We start from the raw sequence: 19,718 nt of genomic DNA on the forward strand, positions 1-19,718 counted from the left end.
AATTATGGAATCTTGGACCTCAAAGGAATTTTGACACTTTGTATCAAAACATAAAACATTCTAGTAAACTCTTCGCAGGCTGTCTTTCTAGGTTTGTGCATTTAAATGCTTTAGTTTTACATTTTGTTCATTATAAGGTACAAATATATTTTACCTCCAAACACTCAATTTCCAGAATCCTTTGGAAGACAAAACAAATGAAATACCTCACAAAATCTGGTTGGGAGAAAAAATGTGATGCTCAATAAATTCTTAAGGTGGAAAGATGGTGCTTTAACTTGACATTATAATACAAATATTTTCTTGACCTCAAATGGAGCACTTCAAGTCAATTGTGTTTAATTTGAGCATAAACCAAACCAATCATTCTTTGAGGTGAGGCAGGTGGTAGAAGACTAAAAAATGACAAGCATTTCTCCCTAAGGCAGTGCTTGGTGAAAAGTCACTATCCTGCCAATATTTGGGGATAAAAATGTAGTACTGTCTGCTAGAGCATAATCGAATGAATGCTTTGCAAAGCCAGGGTCATGAAGAAAACTGTTTTCTTTTCCCGGGGCGAGGTGGTTAGAATGTTCAGAAAGCTCCTCCATGAAGTCTGAGGTGAAAGGTTATATTGGCTGAGGAAACTACATGCTCTGCCTGAAACATTTTGGATTTGTAGGCGCAGTCTGGCAAACCTATACAAAGGAAAAAAATAACCAGGTGCCTCATTTTTTGAAAGCACTCTCATGGCATTATTTTTAAACAGTATTGTACATGAGAATGGGCAACCCTAAGAATGTTAGAACTAATGCACCATTTCTGTTTTATCATCAGATTCAACCTCTTAAATTTTATACTGATTTTACTTTATAGGAGAATAAGGTCCAGGTTGTTTAAGTACCTTGCCCAGGGGTATATAGCACATTAGTGGCAGCTTTGGGACTTACACCCCATGTCACAAAGTCCAAGTTCAGAGTTCTGCATTACTAGAATTCATTCAGGAAGAAAAGGAGTGCTGAAGCCTGCTCAGTTCCCTAGCCTCCTCTAACAGTCAGTCAAGGATTAGCAATTTAATTTCTTTCAAATGAAATCTGGGCAAGTTACTGTTTCCTGTGACACGGGTCCATTTACATTGAGGTAAATAAATGGATTATATATCCCAAAAGTAACCTCTTCTCTGCCTAATATGGCCCTCATTCCCATATTATACTAATCTCTTGTCATATATTATTAGCTATTGTTGCCATAAATTAGCCATTACAGATAGTAATGTCCAGGAAAAAGAACTTACACAATTTCTCTGAGCCAGAAAAATTGGAGAGAGATTTTCAGAACTGCAAATTATATCTACTTTCCTGTTTCACTGCACTGGTCATACAGCTTGATTGGAATTCTTTTTGGATGTTTAGTTATTTTATAGGAAAGTAATTACATTACCAACTTTAAGAGGGTATAAACCCAGGTATTCAATATTGACTTTTGTTTACAGTGCTATATACTGATATACATTATTGCTGAGCAAGAAGAAGATTCAGGCCCATAATAGATTCAGAATTTAAGATCATCAACTAATGTAATCCAGAAAAGAAAAATATAATAAAACTAAAGAGGTCGCATTTATAGGACACTTTTAAAACGATGACCAGTCAGGAGAACTCTATCGTCTGTACTGCCATTTTAACTGTAAATGTGCAAATTGAAGTTGAGTGAAGAAATAAATCAGGGTCTGTAGATGCCTATGAGAATGCAAAAGAATTTATGGGAGGAGAACAACAAACAAACAAAAACAAGAAAACACTCCTTCTGTGCTTGGACATGGTAGTTATACCCTTGCTCTTTCCTAATGGTGGTGAAAGCAAGTGATTTGAGGTTCAGCCCCGGGGGATCCCCGCACTCACCAGACCAGCTCCTTGTTTCAGAACACCCTCAGGGGATTCTGTGATTACTTGGAGTATGGTAAGTCTCTGTGACCCAGGTGTGTTTCATCCTTTCTGTGGTCAGATCAGCAAATCTGTGATGAACGCGAATACATTCCAGCTACAGATGTTGGTAATTTTCCAGGGTCCAAGCGATGAGCCTTCTATTTCAAAGTTATTTTATAGGAAATGAAGCATTTGTCTGAATCCAGTCTTATATTCGTTCTCAGGCTTATAATAGCTATCAGACAAATTATGTTCATCTTTATCTTTTATATTTTGTGGAAAGAAGACCGTCTCTTTCAGACACGTTAGGGTTGGTATAAAACATTTTTCATCTATTCATCCATGGAGTGTCTATAAAGTGTGTTAAGGTTATTCCAGGATCAGGATACCTTGTGGTTAGAAAGGGACTATCTACTTCCTATTACATTTCAAATGTTCTAATAGCTTTTGTGACATAAGAAACACATGGGACATCTGGTACCCCAAAAAGTTCTTCTCAGGGTACTTTTTGTTACTTTTATGAGTGGTATGTTCTAACTTCTGAGACCCTATCTTACCTGTCACTATAAATAGGCATCTCATTAGCATCCCAGCACAACACAAAGTTCTCCCTTCTGTGTTTATGGATTAATTACTGATCGTAAACAAAGGGCACAAGTACTGCTTCCTTCACCTCACCAGCTTCATTTTGGTGGAAAATAAGAAATAAATGTTATTCACATTAACCTGGTACAGAGCTAGCTTCATAGGCATGCAAAGTGTGCGGTCAGGAAAGGGCCCCGTGCTTTGTTTAACGCTCTTCTGTCACCATGTTGAAACTCTTAATAATTTATGAACAAGAGGCCCTGCGTTTGCATCATTTTGCAATGAGCCATGTGAATAATTTCGCTCATCCTGCCTCTCTCACCCTTGTTCCTCTTGGCTAGGTTGGTCCGCCCTCGGCCTCCGATTGTACTTTGTCAACATGTCCACCCTCTTCAAATCAAAGAAATAAGCAAATAAGAACCTTTTGCCTTTGTTGTTACTGAAATGCTTTTTAAACTGACTTCAAAAGTACCGTTTCCTATGACAGGTTTCTGACATTGATTTTTGAATCAAGCTATGAAACGTATCCACGTAGATTTCCAGTCACACGATTCTGCCTTTGGTGGGGTCATTGTTGCCTGTGTTTTAGGTTAGTTAACTGCAAGGTGGTGTTGGTTTCATGCTCTCTTTTACAAAGACAATTGCGTCTACTGCTTAGATTTTGTTTCTTCAAAGTAAAATTTGAGAAAAGCTTAAATTGCAATATGTTTTCCTATTTTTGTCTTGAAGAGCAAGCAGCTTTTTGCCCAAACCTGAGAGCTCCAGCTTTACGTTATGTAAATTGAGATGTCAGCATTGGAGGCAAACCCTCATTGTTGTCCAGTAAAATATTTCACCCGAACTATGTGAGATTAAAAATTATGGCATTTAAAGGCATAGCCCTCAACTCCCATATTAATGTTATTAATGACTTGAAATAAAATTTCCACTTCTTTGGTACCACTCAATATGTCCAGTCTTACTGCTGTCCCAAGGGGTCATCTTTGTACCTCTGAGGTAAATAGAGTTCCCATTTCTCTCTTTTTTAAATTTTGTATTTTATTGAAGTGTATTTGATTTACAATGTTAGTTTCAGGTGTTCAGTGAAGTGGCTCAAAGTAGTTATACGTATACATACATATACATGCATATATATGTGTGTGTGTGTACGTGTATATATATATATATATATATATATATATATATATATATATATATTTCAGATTCTTTTCCATTACAGGTTATTATAAGATATCGACTATAGTTCCCTGTGCTCTACAGTAGGTGCTTGTTGTTTATCTGTTTTATCTATAGTAGCGTGTATCCATTAATCTCAAACTCCTAATTTATTCCTCTCCCTGTTTCCCTTTGGTAACCATAGTTTGTCCCATTTCTCTTCAGTCCTTCAAGAAGCACTGAATGTTTACTCACTGGGTTTTACAGCTGTGTCCCCAGACTTTTCTCTTGACATATATTGAAAAAAAAAAAAAAAGATTCAAAGGGCCATGGTTCTTTGTTCTCATCCAAGCCTACAATTAGCTGAAGTTCCATTCTGTGTAGCTAGAAGGAGGAGAGGGATGGCCCGACAGACAGGCTTTTTACTGCCTGTGAGAAAGTGCTGGGTGATTTTCTTTGTCCCTTTTGTCAGGGCCGGCTGCCTCCCTAATTGTACTGCTGTAGGGAAGCACGTGCCTCCGGGAGCATTATCTGATTCCTACAGGATGCTCAGGAGTGCTTGGTAGACTGACTCTTAACTTGCACACAAATAATAATTTCTTTTCAATCCCCTTCCTGGACTGTTGCCGCAGGCTTGGACACCTCAAAGCTTTCATTCAGCCAGGGCCTCGGGTTTTAGTTTTTTCTCTCCTAGTTGTCTCACCTGCAGTTTGCCTCACCTGTCAAGAGGGGAAGCTGAAGTTAGGGGGGAGGAGAGGAGTGGGAGCTGTATTAGTTAGAGGGGAGAGAAGGCCAGACTGACAGCTGCTCTTGTCAGCAGGGGGATAAATGTGAAGAGATTAATCGTTATTTGAAGAGCAAATGGGGACATGGCATTCAGCAGTGGAATTCGAATATATAAATGTAATGGAATGGGCATGCGACTGTTAACATTTAGACAGATGCTCCCTGGACTGAATGGAATGGAAGAGTCCTTTCTCCTCCCCATGTGGAATACTTAAAGTTTAGTAAAATAATTTTATTATGCTTAAAGTTCAATTAAAATTGTTTTCAAGCATCAATTCCTTTGTGAGTTTGCTCTTCACCATAGTTTGACTATATCTGGGACTCTCAGAGTTATATTTCTTTTTAAAATTTTTTATTATGATCTTTACTTTTCCCCTTAACGGAGGCACTGGGGATTGAATCCAGGACCCTGAGCACACCGAGCATGTGCTCTACCTCTGAGCTATACTACCCTCCCCCCAAGAGTTATATTTCAGTTGAAGAGCCAGACTCCTTATTTCCTTTATAAAATATGTACTAACAGGACTCCCTTCTTCTTCTTGCTTTTGATTTGTTTTCCCATCTCTAACTTGAAGAAACAATCAAGTTTCCTTGTGTCAGAAGGTTTTACAAAGGGAAAACGGTACCCCAGGCAGGTGGCCCCTTCTGGCAATGTGTCCAATTTGACTCAGGAATGGCTTGAATTATCTGATCAAGCTGACAGGTGTGATGGTGTGGGCAGGGCCCTAGATTCAGAATCAGAAAATTTGGTTTCAAAATCCCTACTCTTTACTCATTAGCTGATGCTTGAGCGAATCACTTCCCCTCTCCGAGAGTAATACAGTAAAGAGATTTTGGCTGATGAAATTAGGAGTTAAATCATTCGTTCCATAAACGTCTTACTGAGAACCTATTCTGCGTCTCTTCTACTAGAAGAAATAAAAGCATCTGACAGAGAATTTATATGAACTAATGTATTTCTGAATTATACCAAATACAGAATTTTAATCATAACCAGACAAAATTTCTCTTACACATATTCTACTTTAGAAAATAATAAACTGCTCCAAAGAAAATAGAACAGATGAAAAATTAGGCTGTGCCTGGATGATACATTAGCATGTTATCTTTTAAAATATATACTGCCTCTCCCTAACCCTGCTACCCATTCCCCTCCAGTCTTCATGAACCCGGTCCTTGAGGGGAAGATGGTAGCCTGGGACAGAATTTAGAATTGCAAGACTAAAAGGAAATTTGGAGAACAACCAATTTTGCTCTGTAAACAACAATTTGATGCTTAAATCCCCTTTAGAACATGTCTGTCCAGTGGTCTTCCTCATTCTGAATACCAGGACAGAAGGAAAAAAGAATAGCAGGTGGGATTTGTTTATTTGGAAGAATTCATAAGCAGCTACTGAGCGCTGGCTCTTTCTGCCCAGTTTGTGAAAATGCACATAATCTACTTTCAAATGCTCTGGAGGAGATCACAGCCTCTAAAAGCTGCATATGAAGCTGTGTGATGTGTGCAGGGCATCCCAAAACAGACACACGCGCCGCGGGCTTCTCTTGGTGTTTTGAAGTATGTACCGTAAATCAGTTGTTTGATCTTAAATGCAAATGTGAGCTCATGCACTCCATGATGCCTCTCTTGGAGCAATGATCTGCAGCTTAAATGGCTAACGTGGGGGTTTCTGGGTGTCCCGCAGCCACAGTACACGAACCTGGGGCTCCTGAACAGCATGGACCAGCAGATTCAGAACGGCTCCTCGTCCACCAGCCCCTACAACACAGAGCACGCGCAGAACAGCGTCACGGCGCCCTCGCCCTACGCGCAGCCCAGCTCCACCTTCGACGCCCTCTCGCCGTCGCCCGCCATCCCCTCCAACACCGACTACCCGGGCCCGCACAGCTTCGACGTGTCCTTCCAGCAGTCCAGCACCGCCAAGTCAGCCACCTGGACGGTAAGAGCACTGGGCGCCCACGAGCCATTGAACCCGACCCCCGCCTACAGGGGTCTTCTCCATCACCCCTCTGGCTTTCTCCCCTCATCAAAGCTTAGAGCTCCGTGTTGATGGCGGGAAATTTCTCCCTGTCCTCCAAGGGCATTTTGCTTTTGAATACCTAACACCGAACCAGAGACAGGAAAAGTGCCGTTCAGGAGGCACAGCCTGGTCTGGGAACCACAGGCCTGCGTTCCGGCGGGCTCCCAGCCGTTTCCGCTGATGCGTCCTTTCCCGCCTCACGCTGTGGGGAGGTCCTTCGTGTGAGCGTTTTTCAGAAAACACAGAGCATTACGTCGCTGGGAAATCACACAATCGTAGGATTTTGCAGTCTTTGTTTGCAGTCTGCAAGTGTAGGATAGTAACGAGTCATTATTTTGAAGAAAGATATGTCACATTAAGGTGTAAAAAGAAATTAAAATCTCGTTTATTAAGAAAGGGCTAAATTTGTTTATACATGAAGGTTCTATATCATGAATCATAATATATTGACACATATATGTTTATTACATTTACAAGCATTTTTCCCCCCAAAAGAAGCCTCTAAACCTACACATCAGAGCCCTGAATTAGTTCAAAGAGATTCTGATGAGAAAATGTTGACAACAAAAAAAGTATATATAGCTTTTCTGAGAAAACATGGAAATACTTTTTAAAATGAAAAAGGTACCAGAATGTTCATTCTGTTTCAGAGTTTATTTTGTAATGTGTTATAACATGGATAAAGCTGAAATATAAGGGAGGAGACCTCTGAGACTGGTTTTAAGTGGTTGATCAAAGAACGCCCAAGACCAAAGTGGCAGATAGATGTGTCCAACAATTTAATGTTTGTGTGAATTATAGAAATGCTTCTAGATATCATCAACTTGCCGAGAAGTGGCTTTAGAATTGTTTTAAGTTTTTTTCCCCCTCTTTGGCAAATAGATTTCCTTGGAAAGCAGTTCTCTTTGTATGTTATAGCATCTAGGCTTTACCTCTGTTAAGCAAGTTTCTAAAATAATCTGCATCAGTAACACGAAGTTCCAACGGAATTTCACACGTGTCTCCTCATTCTGACGTCACTTCTTTGTACGTGGGGGAGGGCACATTACACAACTCCCAGTTTACTAGTGAGAAAGGCTGGGGAATGTGGGGTTTGGTGACACCCTTCCAGTTACTGCGACTTTTGTGTAGCTGCCCCTGTTTCTGACTCGGCCACCCTCCCCCACCATTAGACTGTATGCTTGCTTTCTTTTTCTACCATTTCATATCAGGATATCCCAAAATTGTCTAAAAAATTATTTTAGTGCTTTTCTTTCACAGTTTGAGAAGCAGTGCTGTCATGGTTCGTATTTCAACCATATAGTAGAATTAGTAGCTCAAAACTTGATCTCTCTTCCATGTGTGTGTTTTTTTTTTTAATTTTAATCAATTGTGTCATCATTTTTAATCTTTTTTATGTTAATAATTGTGGCGGTAGACACCACAGGTGAGTACACTTAGAGTCCATAGGCCTTAAATAAATATTGGTTGATTGATCAAAGTAATATTTTGCTGAAGAACCACTAGAATAACCATTGTATAACTGGAGCACTGATGTGTTTTAGAATAGGAGTCACCAGTTGGATGTTTACAGTCGCTGATCTTTGAAGCTAACAGTTTCTCATCTGGCATGCTGATGCAGAGCACCACAGTATTACGAGTGACCCCATCTGAGGGATGATGGGCATACAGGGGCCACTAAATGTAAAATCACTTCCCTCCTAAAATGGCTTAAGGACTGTGGGGATGGAGCAGATGCAAGGACAACATTCCATCAGTCTTTCTTCCTCCTCTCTCCCTCCCCACTTCCTCAGACAGAAATTGTAAGGCTTTTTTTTTTTCCCCCTAGAGTTAGCACCATTCTGAACCATCTTCCATCAAAGCCCCTCTCTCAGAGAAGTACGTTGTCTCACAACATATGGTTGGGGATATTGATGTAAGTGGTAGGTTAAAAAGGCCAGAGAATGTTCTGCTGAGTACCCTGGTAAAAATTTCCTCATGTGGGACTACGGTGGGATCAGGACCCTGAGAAAGGGGCAGCCACCGTGGTGGTGGGAAAGATCACGTGCTGAGAGCCAGGAAACCTGGGTTCTTGTCAGAATCATCCTTGCGACCTTAGCCAAGTCACTTCATCTTTCTGGAATTCAGTCTTTGCTTCTAACGAGGAGGAGCAGGGTGAGATCTACTCCTTTTTCTTAAGGTGAGATGGTATTATTAATGAACATAGAAAGTTTCTAGAAGAATTTAGATTCTAATCAGGTATTTCGCCTGCCATTAATAAGTGACCTCGGTTAAGCTGGTTTGCCTTTCTTGAATTTCTGTGTAGTGGTCCACAGCCTGCGCTACAGAAATGACAGAATGAAATGACTGAATTAGATGTCCATCCCCTCCCACTGTAACATGGTATTTGTAATACCATGATATTTATAAATATATGGTATTTCATTAATGTTCTTTCTTGTTCACAATTAGTGTGTTTCAAGTTCCATAGAATTATGGTATTTATTTTAAATATCTTCCAATGAAATAAAGGGAAGAGTGATGACATTTTTCTGTATTCTCTGTTTCACACACACGCACACAGTCACGCTCAAACCAACGCTGAATTTAGGATTTAGTTTCAGACTTTCTTCTTGTTTTTACAGTGTAATTGGTACTCTTGATAGAGGCCTACCATTTCATATAATACAGTGCTGGTCTAGTATTATAGCTGGGAACCATCAGCCATAGGTCAGCTGACAGTATGGTAATATAGAAATGGCAGGAAACTTAGGTGCCGATTTCAACCCTGAAATTTACTAGCAGCATTTGGGACCTGCCCCCACCCCCAAACACATTCTCTTTAAACCTGACTTTTTCTATCTACAGATGAGGATGTTCAGACTTTCTTTCTCATGAGGACCACATGCGAGGTATAAGCGCACCTATCAGTACCTGGCTATCAGGGCACATGCATGTTTACTGAGTCTGAATTTGAATCCCTTGACTTCATGAATTTATTTCAGTTTTGTTGAGAGTTCAGTGGTGCAACGAGTAATAATTTGAGAGATGGCAAAGCAAAATGTCTCCTCCTTTTTTTTTTTCTATTGCTTTTGGGCTATTGACCTGCGTGCTCCAGCCCCCGGGAACTGTGATATCACCCACTGCTCAAACATACGAACGGATGGCGCAGGGCGGTAACGGGCTCCCCCGTACGCGGCCTTCGGCAGGCTGGCCACGCTGCTGCTTTCCTGAGCCTTTCCAAGCAGTTGTGGGTCCGCTCTGCCAGCACCAGGGCCTTTTTCAGCTTTGACTTCCAGCATTTATTGCTCACTTTTAATCTGTCACTTCATGTAGGGGTATGCCTTTTTTTATTCTCTGTGCTCAAAAAAGAATAACAGTGGGTTTGTGGTGGCAAAGTATTGGAGGCAACCTCCACACTCACCAGTGGTTCAGTAAATTGGGGCATATCCACGTGACAACATACTCTATGGCTATTCAGTAGACGCACTGATCTGGAAAGCTTTTGGACTTGCTGGTGAGGAAGAGCTAAGCCTTCTGTGACACCTGCTTGAGAATTGAGAGGACGGGTAAGGACACCACTTCTGGAGGGCAAAGTGCTTTCTCTTGCTGGACTCCAGGAACAGGGCTTTTTTTGTGAATATTGGTCAGTCTGTCTTGATCATTGGCCTCACGCACCTCTGTCAGTTTGAGAGATGTTTTACCCACAACCCCTGACACACAGTATTATCTGTGTGCAAACACTGGGAAAATCCTCAGGTCAGTGTTTCTCTGTTGTGCTCAGCCTGAGATAATGACCCTGGCCTTTGGACAGACATCACTTTTTGCTCTTGTGACTTTCTCCCTTCAGAGATGTCAGGGTCTTCTAGGGCAGGCACCTTGACCTAGTGCTCAGCCCCATGTCCAGCATATAGTAGGCTCATAAAAATATATTTTTTTAAAGTGTTTTCTCATGGCTAAAGGAAACAAGTACCCCTCCATTCTGACCCTGATTGTTAACTCTCCGTGAACTTGATGGCTTTTGCCTCCACCCATGATTTAGAGAGCCTTCTTCCTTTGCCTTTCCTAATCATGCCAGCCTCGTGTTGTGTTCAGAGCTTTGAAGAATCTGCCTTGAGCAAGTGGAGAGATTAGGGAGGTGGCATTTGAAAGGGGAACAGCCAGTTCCCCAGAGAGTTTCATTGATCCCAGCATCTCGGTCTTGCAAGCTTGCTTCCCTTGGCTTCACAGGCAAGCTGAGATGCATGCCTGTGGCCCACCCTCCCTGTCATCAGGTTACCTGTAATGTAAGACTTCCAGAATGAGGCTGCCAGCTCTGCAGAAATCTAATGCAAGCCAGCCCATTGCGTGGCCCTCTGGAATCTTGGGCCTCTTAAGAATAGCCCATCAAAGGACATGATGTACAGACAAACTTTTCCACGGTGAATATGATTTATCAGCTTCCTTGCACAAAGGAAACACGTCTCTCATTAGAGTTGGAGTCTTCCCTGGGGCTTGTCTTCAAACTGCGTGGCTGTGAGATTTCATTGCTGAGGGACAGCAGTCAGTGGACTTGGCTCTTGACAGCGATACATTTGTTAATCATAACAAGGTTATTTTCACTCTTCGGCATAGCTGTCCTATAAATCTCCGGAGGTACATCTGAGAGTGTCTTTTTTGCCCCTCCCACGGTAAAGAAAATAGTAACAGTGAGCATTTTTGCCTGTTATTAAAGCTAATTCTTCATTCTCAGAGAATGGAGAATGAATGTCCTAAATAAAGGACTTGGAGGTTTGGTGATGGTTCCTCTTACTTACTTAGCTCTAGGTTTTGGATTTAAAAGCAAATTTCCATCGTAACCTTTGCTGCAGGGGTTTGTTCCCATTCCAGAGCAGAATCAACTCAATCAGCATGTTTGCCCTAATTTGTTTAAATTAACTCTCAGTTAAAATATTTGTGATAAGCCAGTTTCGCCTAATCTAATGTTTAGGGTCCTCCCACACTATTCAGTGATTTGCTGAATGCACTGTAGTTTCTATTTTAAAAAAAATTTAGTATTTATTTATTTCATCTAATATTATGAGAAATCACCATTTATTAAGAAGAAATAAATAGCAGATTTAGATAAAGCTTGCCTTTTTTTTCCTCAAATGTATGTATGTATTTATAGAGAAGCTGCTTTATTATTTGTTTATTGAAGTATAGTCAGTTCACAATGTCGCCGATTTCTGGTGCACAGCACAGCGTTTCAGTAAGCTTGTGTTTCTTTTTCTGCTACAAAAAATAAATAAATAAATAACAGCACCACTGCCCCCTTTTTTTCTGTTTATTCTTTGTCCTGCTCTTCTGTCCCCGCTTCCCTCCTCCCCCTCCTCCCCCCACTTCCTCCTCCTCGCCCACCTCTGTCCCTTAGGTTATCATTCTTAGTGGTCACTTTGGTTTTGTAGGCATTACCAGCCACTCAGCATTTTGTGTCCTCACTGTAGCTTTGGTTTCCCAGAATGGCAGGTTATTATGAAGAGGACTGCGATATACATGAATTACCACGGGAACTTCCATCAAGAACAGGAATCAGATCGTTAGGCCCATTCCTCTCACAAATCACTTTGACCAATAATGGACTACCTTGGAGGTGGCAGACCCAAATATCTGTGGGACTAGGGAGGTAGCACAAATGAGTCAAATGCTGAGAATGGGAGGGATAAATTAGGAGTTTAGCATGAGTAGAAACAAACTACTGTACAGAACGTAGATAGACGACAAAGCCCTACTGTGGAACCCTGGGAACTATAGTCAATAGCTTGTAATAACCTATAATGTAAAAGAGTATGAAAAAAAATGTATATACATATGTGTGTGTGTGTGTGTGTATATATAACTGAATCACTATACTGTACACCAGAAATTAACACAACATTGTAAATAACTACGCTTCAGTTAAAAAAAAAAAAAGGTGAGAATGGGGACAGTGGCAAGATGAACTTACATACCTTATCTACAGGGGCAACTACTCGGCAACTCCAGCCTGGTGTCATGGGGGAAGGTAGGCCTGGAGTTAAAAGATTAATTTTTCAAGAACATCTGGAACCCTGGCTTTGCATGTAATATATCTCCAGATCTTCAAATGATAGTATCAGTTTTTTTTTTTTAAAGTTGTAAAAATCACAGACCAAACAAAACAGTAGCCAGACTGAATGACATCCTTGCAATATATTTACCAGTGACAGGGGACAATTACTTAAAGTTTAAATAAAACAACTGAAACTAGAGCAGGCATCTGAGGGAAAAGTTATTGGTAAATATATTTCATTCGAAAACAATAATTCTCTATTTCTTTCAAAAGTCTGTTAATAAAGTCATCCCCTCCTGCAGTGAACTAAACAACATACTGTCAAAGTAGATCTTTCTCAATTTGTTTTCTTGCAGTAAGTGACCTTTCTACCTTCACACCCCCATACAATTTTATTTAGTAAAACTATAATGCTACGCAGCGTTGGATCCGCGTAAAGAAAGAATCTTATTTGTTTGTTTTGTTTTAATCCGTAGAGAATTTATGGGGCCACGTAACCTACCTCTCTAAAATTGGCCAAAGCTGTGCTCAGAAAAGGACAGTGAGATTAAAGGGCTTTCAGTCAGTTTTCTCAGTTCACTCACTGATGGCTGATCTTAATTGGCACATAAAGAGAATGCCAGAAGAAAAATCGCCAGAAAATTGAGATATAAACGGAGAATAATGTCATAGCATTTGCTAATGACTTGAGAAAAAGACAGCATGTCATGAAATTGAGCAGAGGTTTCTTCACATCAGCCCTGAGGGATGTGCGCTCTCCATGTCTTCCCATACGTGGGCTTTACACCTTCTCCTGTTTGCATTCCCTGCTGTTAGCCGTTTCCATAGTGTGACCGAGTAACTGTCCCCACCCCCCCTGGTGGAGCAGGACAGATGTATTCTTCTCAGGGAAGATATTTGGCAATCAGCTGTCATGTCATGAGTTAAAGCGACTGCATATGAAATAAATCCTCATGGTTTTCTATCAGCAGCCATTAGTATGTCTATCAGGTCACTGTGGCCAGAAGGAGGCTTGAGGTAACATAGCTTTCTGCCCAACAACTTCTAATTTTTTGAGATTAAAGAAAAGTTTGTTGTAGGATAGAAAGGAAAATCTTAGATTCTTTGAAGCCCTGCAGATGTTTTGTAGACATGGGATTTTTTCTTTCTTTCTTTCTTTTTTTTTTTTTTTTTTTTGGACAACGGGTCCTGTAATTAGGCACACAGAGGCCTAAAGGTAGTGATCTTAGCAGCCATCTCTCCTGTGGCTTTTAATAAAGATTACGACCCCATCATGAGGCTCCCCTCAGCTGCAATTTAAGGGAAACTGAGAGTAGCCAGAGGCCCTGGATCTAATTTATTGTGAGGTAAGTTAGGGAGAGAGTCTCACTTTACGAATAGAATGAGCCTTCTCATTTTGGTTTGAATCTAATAATGAAGACTCTTGATGTCTTGGTGAAAACAGCAGAACAGTACAATCCGTCACCTTGTTACTGTATGAGAAAGGTCTGAAGAGTTGGAATGTAATTTCCAGTGGTTTTTACGGGGTATTAATTCTGAATCTGTAAGTTCACCCAACAGGTGTGCTTGTGTGGGGTACTTCATTTAGGTTGCACTTTTTGTTTTACTTTTTATGCTGTTTAACTAGTATCATCTGCACTAAATCTTGTGGAAAATACAACAAATAAGATGCGGACACCTTTTCAAAAGACTTTCCTCTTTCTTCGAGTGGTTTCCAAGTTGTACTAAATAGGACGAAGGATGATTGCTTAACTTGGGATTCGCATTTGAATTTGAGAAGTCATCTGACAGGGTCCTGAAGAGGGTGGCTGGTTAAGTAGAACGCAGAGCTTAGGAGGCCAGCTCATGGGTACTAACAAGCTACATGACCTGGGGCAGGTGACTCTGTCTCTGCCCGTCTGTTAGATGGGTATTGTAATATTTACTTGGTAGAATTGCTGGGGGGCTTAATTAAAGTTCACAAAGAACTTTGGGAGCCTGAGAGGTGAATCTCTGAAAACACGTGTTATTATCTTATCCTGCATTTTTATTTTTAGATTTCCCTGCGTGAATACTACATCATATCCATGCCTACAGTTCAGGCAGTTTTTCAAAGTTTTCTGTTTATAAGCAGACCCAAAATGAAACATCACAGATCTGTAAGTCCCTAGGAATCTGGGATGAAAATATATGCATACATATGTGTATTTTTTTTTCTAATGTAAAATCATTTCTTCTTAAAACAGGTTTGATTGGATCCTGTAACTATTAATCAGATACTTTTTTTCTTAGATCTTGGTATTTTATTGGTAACATTGCAGCAAACCAGTATGAGAGTTTTAAATTGTGATCATTTTGATTAGGTCATTAAAAGAAGCATTTAATCTTTTTCTTAAAAATGCAAAAGTAAATACACATATTTATATAAATACAAATATGTTATTCTTGTTGAGTAACAAAGGAATTGATTTATAATAATTATAATTTGGACTTCAATTTCCTTTTACTTTTTTCTTCTACCTTTTGTGTTTATTTGAGATTTTCATATTTATGAGTACAGAGCTGTTATGTTAAATGATATAAATTACCTCTACCTTTTTTTTTTACTGCTTTGTATTATTGGAAAAGCAAATTTCATTTTCCCATAAGAACAATGTTATAATTATGGATTACATTTCTGACCAAGGAATTGTCATCAAGTCAGTCATAGATATGATTAACTCTGTGTCATAAAAGCAAAGCTCTACTATAAGCTATAGCTATTGTTTAAAATAGCAAAATGATTCCCATATTCCTATAAAATTTGCTTAAATATCTTGTATGCCTTGATATGTAGATATTATTTACTTAAAAAAATCTTGTTATTTTTATAAGTGTGACTTGTCTAAAGCTGACATACTCTTATAATAAACATTTAACTTAACATTTGACATACCAGAATTTTGATGCATTTGATATGTGCTAATTTGAGAAGTCTATTTTCTCAAAATTTTCTCTAGAGGAATTAGAATTAATACTTACAAAATGTATTCCTTTTGCTGAGAATTATATCCAAATAAATTCTGTAGTGTAAACCATTATTCATTTTTAAGACATTGAATCCATTTTTAAAAGATATTGTGATGGATTTTGCTTGTAAGAAAAAAACAGAAAAACTGGATTTTTTTGAATATGAGAAGAGAGTTTTTGTGAGTGTTTACTAGCCCTGTCTGCCACCATATTCTCCAAAGTGGAGTAGTCTTGAGAGGCAAAAATGTCCCCCAGAGCAGCTGGTTACAAGAAGGGTGGGGAGTGTTAATGGAGAGAGGTCTGTTCTTTGCCTTAGCGGTCGATCGTGGAGGCCTTTGAGGACAAAGATTGTGTATGAGACCCAGGGTTTGGTGTTTGCCTTTCAACGTCGTCTATTCAAGTTTATCACTTGCACTCCATCTTCCAACCTTTCTGTACAAAACAATGGCATTAGTGGAAAAGACTTTTGGGAAATGGTGTTTAGTTGATAATTAGATAAGGCAGATTGGCCAACAGGTAAAATAAGAAGTATTTTCATAAAAGAAATTTGGAATACCTTTTTCTATACTTCTGCAGTTGGAATGGATGCATAGGAAGTGTATCCTGTTGTGATAATTAATAATTCCTTTTTTGAACTAACCCACATAGACCGGTAACCTCTTTTTCCTTTTCTCATTATCATGCCTAGAATGTGTTGAAGTTATGTATGTAAAAATAAATGCACACTCTTTTAAAACATTTCAGTCTAACTTTATTCCCTTTGAGTTTAAGAAGATACTCGGCAAATAACTGTTTTAATTAGTCTTTAAATAAAAATCATCAACCTCTTAAGAGTTATCATGGGTAACTCATTCTTTAAGCTTATATTTTTCTTTCATAATATGGTTATGGATTATAGTTTATCTGTCTTCAAAGACTGTAGCTTACACTTTCATGTATAATTGTAACAAAGGCATATTTTGCAGATACTTATATTTTATTGGTATAGAAATTGGAATGACAAGTGATGGGGAACTTGAGATGTAGAGAAGAGAAGAGATGTCTCACTCAGCAGCAGAACCAGAAGGAAATACAGATTTCTTTCTGTCTAGTTTCCTACTCAAAAAGCATACATAAATACATAGCTATTTGTATATGTTTCTATAATATGTTCATATTTCAGAATTGATTTCTTGCCTGGCACTCCACAGCTTTCAATTATAATGCTCTTCTTTGCATACACATTTTAGACATAGATGTTAAAAGGTATAAGAGTTGTGCTGGGAACAGTCTTTCCATTAAGCTTTTCTAGAATCTTCTCTCATTCCTCCATTCAAGTGTAATCATGCTCTTAGATACTCTGGAATTAGGAGTGGGACAAGGGAGACGATAAACAAAAGATCAGCAGGGAGAGGAAAGTGAAATGGAAATAGTGAGTGGGTCCTTCTACAAAGTATAACGTGTACACCTTAAATTTATGAGTGAGATGTTTTCTAAAATGCTTTTGTAGCTCTGACAGTATATTTTCATGATCTGGACTTCTACTTTGAGGAAAGAAGCCAAACCAATTCAATTGGAATGTTCCAATTCAGTCTAAAATCTTCACTTCCTCGAGTACCACATTCTGTAGTCTACTGGATGTTTTTGCTTTGATGTGTGAGAACATAGCTCTTCTTTCCTTCAGCTGTCTTTTTGGGAGAGCTGACGAAGCTAGTTCAGAAAAGGAGGGGAAACGGGCGACTTCTTTCTTTTTCCTCCCTTGCAAGTCTTATTCCTTTAGGAGAACTGTGCATTTACTTCAAAACACCCACAATACTAGACTATCCTAGTCAATGAATCTGGTAAATACATAATTCTATATACTTTTCTAAAATGCTTTAACATTGCAGGGAAGAATTTCTCTGTAATCATCTGCCTGTATTTTAGTGAAATCAAGTTAGGCAATAAAATTTTAAGTCCCTCTTCCCATATGTGGTCGTGATGGTTTTATTTTGAAAGATGTGAGTTGTCACTCTTTAGTTAATGGCATAATGTAATTACAATAGTATTTTCATGTAGAAGCATTTTTTTAATTTTATATGTTCTTTCCTCCTGTTAGAAATATTCTATTATAATTACATTTGAATCTAAGTTTTGTTCCCACTAACTCAGAACTCTGCCTAACTTCACAGAGCTTAGGTTTGACTCTGATGTCACACTGTTTGCCTTTGAGGAGCCTAGCGAGTATCCATGTAGATACAGAAATGACCAGAGCTACTTGTGTATCTTTTGCCTCTGGTCTGCATAGAGCGTCTGCCGTGTTCACCGTGGGGAGAGTGCCTCGAGATAAAGTTCATTAGAAGAGGAGGAATTAGCTTGAACATTTTATGTCTGGGTACTGCCCACACTGTTACGTGAACAGTTGGGAAAGGTAATAGCCTTCCGAGAGTTGCTCACAAGCATTCCCAAGCTCACAGGTTTTTCTTTTTTAAAATGGTATGAAAATTCATTTTGAAGGTGTCACTTGGGCATATGGTTGTGGGGCATGGATTAGCTCCTAACTCATTGCTTTCATGTTTTGTTTGACATCAAAATTCAGGCTTCAGAAACCAGAAAAATAATAATAATAATAATAATAATAATAATAATAATAATAATAATAATAATAATAATACTTTGAAACATTTCACCAGAATAGGAAATGACCTTTTTTATATAAATTCCTGATTGAAAATGACAGTATTCTTTCAACCGCTAAATTACATTGAGATGTGATATAAACTGTATAATCCTGTACAGCATGAGAGGCACTTAGCAGTGTATCTGTTTTAGGTACCTTGCGAGACTGAAAGTTACAGACTGTGACCCATCTCAGTGCTTGGCCATCCAGCACAGCCTTGCCTTTTCCTGAGAGCAGGGACTGTGGCTCTTTTGCTAAAGAATGAGCAGAAGTGCCTAAGGACGTGGAGCAGGGAGTTGAAAGAATTCAGGCTTGGCGGTCTGATAGACCTGGGGTTGAATTCCACCTGTATCTACGTGGCCGTGGGCAAGACTATCCCCAGGGCACTTCTTCGGCCCTGCTATGGGGATTATGTGTCTCTAGTAGCAGGGTTATTGGCAGGGTTAGATATAATAAATATAGACTGCCTAAAAGTGCCAGGTAGATGGTGATTTTTATTAGGATGGATCGTAAGTTTAGGATTAGAATTTAGACTAAACCTGCCCTTCTCACAGGTCTGCCAGGCACTGCAGTAGGGAATCCGGTCTGTGGAGTAACTCTGGCTTCAGGTGCCTTTCACGATTGATACATTGGAACAGTACTTTAAAACTTTTACCCCAGTTAGGAGCTGGGGAAAATGAATGCCTGCTTTGGACATCCTGAGGGTAAAATCTGAAGGGTTCTGTAGAAAAAATATAATTTCTGTAAAACACATTTCAACTTTTCATTTTAATATAAATATACACTTGACTAGAAATATTTCTTTTCCTCATTAAATGTTTAGAGTGAAAATTCCAGGAAGATGAGTAACATTTATCTGGTGGCTTTGAGTTACACTCGGGCACACTGCCATGTATATTTCTGAGGTACAAGTACCATAAACAACTATTTAAGGGGCACAATTTTGAGATAAAGTGATTGGCTCTGGGAAAAAGCACCAGGCGGTTATTTATTTTTACCACTTCAACCCAAAAAGAACGAGGACCCATGCTCTGAAAGGGTGATATTCTTTTTTTTTTCTATTTACATTTTCTGTTAATCATTTGTAGAATTGTTACCCACTTTACATTGTTTTTCCAGTTTTCTATCATGTCTATTCTGAAGGACTCTTACAATCAAATGTGTGTATGTGTGTGTGCATATATATGTACATACGTATGTCTTGTGTCTGTTCTATGTGTTGTGTGCATCCAGGTATCCTCGCCTGTTGTTTGATTCGTTTTTTCAAAGGGTGGTATTCTTAATCAGTCACACAGAGCTCCCCTTTTTATTGCTAGACTTTCTGAAACCAGCCACATCCTACCTTGTTCGGATGGCCCCAGAGGGCACAATTACCACGGAATACAGGAAGTCACAGGGTGGCAGATTCCAGCTCAGGAGGAAGAATGGTCAGGGTCCCGTGGGGCTGGAATGCACTGCCTCCAGTGGTGGCCAGCGCTCAGCCCCTGGAGGGTGTCAGAACAGAAATGAGACCCTTGCCTCATGTTTTGGATGACGGAATGAGCCAAGTGGCCTCTGAAGTGCTCTTTGAATTAAAACTTCTTTGCATCCAGAAGAGAAGACTTAATGTGGCT

General features: G+C 39.4%; 1 protein-coding gene across 6 annotated transcripts in view; it reads left to right on the top strand.

Moving 5' to 3' along the window:
* TP63 (tumor protein p63) overlaps positions 1 to 19,718 on the top strand; it is a 97,122-nt gene that overhangs the window by 12,235 nt on the left and 65,169 nt on the right. For all 6 annotated transcript variants that reach the window (XM_006200966.4, XM_031682844.2, XM_072962722.1 and 3 more), the window contains exon 2: positions 6,116 to 6,370. In XM_006200966.4, the coding sequence (XP_006201028.1) occupies positions 6,116 to 6,370 (255 nt within the window). The remainder of the gene's footprint in view (positions 1 to 6,115; positions 6,371 to 19,718) is intronic.

Source organism: Vicugna pacos, chromosome 1, assembly GCF_048564905.1.
Source record: "Vicugna pacos chromosome 1, VicPac4, whole genome shotgun sequence".
NCBI classification, from domain to species: domain Eukaryota; kingdom Metazoa; phylum Chordata; class Mammalia; order Artiodactyla; family Camelidae; genus Vicugna; species Vicugna pacos.